Source organism: Anneissia japonica, unplaced genomic scaffold, assembly GCF_011630105.1.
Source record: "Anneissia japonica isolate Jap-2015-1 unplaced genomic scaffold, ASM1163010v1 scaffold288133_len202418_cov178, whole genome shotgun sequence".
Classification (NCBI taxonomy): Eukaryota; Metazoa; Echinodermata; class Crinoidea; order Comatulida; family Comatulidae; genus Anneissia; species Anneissia japonica.
Window position 1 is genome coordinate 3,965 of NW_022693113.1, and position 2,284 is coordinate 6,248.

The following is a 2,284-nucleotide window of genomic DNA, read 5'->3' on the forward strand; positions in this document are numbered from 1 at the left end:
TTCAGATAATATCAAAATTAGCCGATAGTACTTTCAAAACCACTTCGACGATTTTTAGAGGAGGTTTGGCCATAATCTGCTCTCCTACCCTCTCCCCGGGAGAAAAAAAAACACAATTCGTCAGGTATACAAAAAATTACAGTATAAAAAAGTACGGTATAGTAGACTATAAAATCGATTAAATTTTTTTGCAGGGGAATCGCCCCAGAACCACTTCACAAAGAGTTTGAGCGATTACCGACCAAGCCTAATTTCACTCTCGTCGGGGACGTCGGCCCCATTCCTATCGCGAAAAATCTAGGTGTGTTATATTCTTACCAGTAGATGACATCATGACAATTGCTGTTCGTGACATTGTGCCATTCTTCTTTGCTTCTAATGAAAACACAGTGGGATAATCAAGCAATTTTATGCCAAGACGCTTAGAGACAACATATCCTTTAATTTTGAGAACGCGGTTTGTACATTTGCCTCCTCCTGAAAATACGGTATCACATAAGTATGTGCCTGCATCAGCCCAAGTGACGTTCCTGAGGCCTCGGTCGTCGTTCAGTATATCTAGCGTTATATCTTCAGTTACGTCATCTTTTAAGGTGTATCCAAATACTTCTACTTCTCTACTACTTGTAGGTATTCTTGAAAAGTAAAGTATATCGAGTACACCACATTCTAAATACAAATAAAATAAATGTAAATAAACTAAGCTCAAACTTATTACTATCATCATTATTATTATTTATCGGTTTTCCAAGTCAGTGATTCTCAAGGTTTTCACTTTAGGTTCGATATTGGATTTTGCGGAAAATCTCAGACTCGAAATGTTTACAATAGACTGAACTACATTTCTATTTAGTTCTGATTTATTCCTACTATACACTGTTGAACAATCCCTAATACCAGTTGCTTGTCCTACCTACCTATGACCAACGCAGGGAATTGAAAGAGGAGTATCCTCACAAATAATGCAGCATTCAAGTCCATTGCTGAAACTTTAGTCTATCTGACTTGTAACTAACATCCCACCTTATGCAAAGCTATCCAACTTTTAGAAATCTAACTTAAAATATATTTTACTTCCTGAAACCTTTAACCTTATACGCCTAACATGTTTATAAAAGCATCGGGGCTTAAACAAATGCAGCAGTAAGTATTGTGTTAAGGCTTCAAAATAAAAATGACGTCGTTTTTCGCGGCTCTTAGGTAAACTTATTGCATTACAGGGAAGTAAACATGCATGAATAAAGGTATTACTCACAGGGGGCAATTTTATAAAAGTTCGTCAAGATCTATCAAGAAGCATTAGTTGTAGTACTATCGATTTTAATATCAAGACGATATCATGAAGAAATTTAATTTACTCTCATCATAACGTCCTCCTTATATATTAATTTTGCATACAGGGTAAAAAGCTAAATCAGTGGTTAAATAGGCCTCTATTTGCTCCCAAACACGCAAAGTGCACCTTTGATCTACCATTTACTCTTAACAACAATCAATGACGAACTTAAAAAAGACTCTCTCTGGTTTAAAGCAAACAGACTATCGCTCAATATATCAAAAACGAACTATTTTCCTTAAAAAATAGTAAAAAAGGCAATAATCTCTCTGCTGATATAACCATTGATGGACACCCAATTAAAAAAATTGATTGTCTGAATTTCTTGTGGTGACAATTGACTCTGAATTAAGTTGGAAACCGCACATTGCCACTATAAATCACGAAATATTGGAATGTTAACTAAATTACGGCACACTTTTCCACCAAATATTTTGTTTTCTCTTTACAACACCCTCATTTTACATATTTTAAAAGTTTTAGTCAACAACATTCTTATAATACCAGATCTGCCACTGCAAAAAATTTAATTTACGAGAGACATTCCACATCTCTAAGAAGAACATCCTTTATTTACACCGGACCATATCTGTGGAATAATCTGCCATCTGAACTCAAGGAAGTTCATAATATTAACTCCTTTAAACATAGATACAAAAACATTCTAGTTCAAAATTACATATTTTAATAATATAAAGATCGCTCCCCTTTCTCTCTTTTATTATATATTATCTTTGTTCTGTTTTGATGCTGTTAGTACTTTTTCACTTATTTTATCGGCCTTTTGTTATTATTATTATTATTATTATTATTATTATTATTATTATTGGCCTTTTAATATTACTTGCTTTATTATTGCTTGCATTTTTTTTTTTTTTGTTTCACGACCTCTTGTTTAATTGCAAATAAATTTATTATTATTAATTTAACTTTTTTATCACTTCTTAT

At 33.1% G+C, this 2,284-nt stretch overlaps 1 protein-coding gene across 1 annotated transcript; it reads right to left on the bottom strand.

Moving 5' to 3' along the window:
- Positions 1-318: 318 nt before the first annotated feature.
- On the bottom strand, positions 319-1,048 carry LOC117100648 (the record flags this gene model as incomplete). Its single annotated transcript, XM_033240448.1, has 2 exons — positions 918-1,048; positions 319-669 (listed from the first exon to the last, which is right to left on the bottom strand). Coding segments are annotated over exons 1-2 (415 nt in total), but the record flags the coding sequence as incomplete, so codon positions are not given.
- Between the last annotated feature and the right edge of the window lie 1,236 nt (positions 1,049-2,284).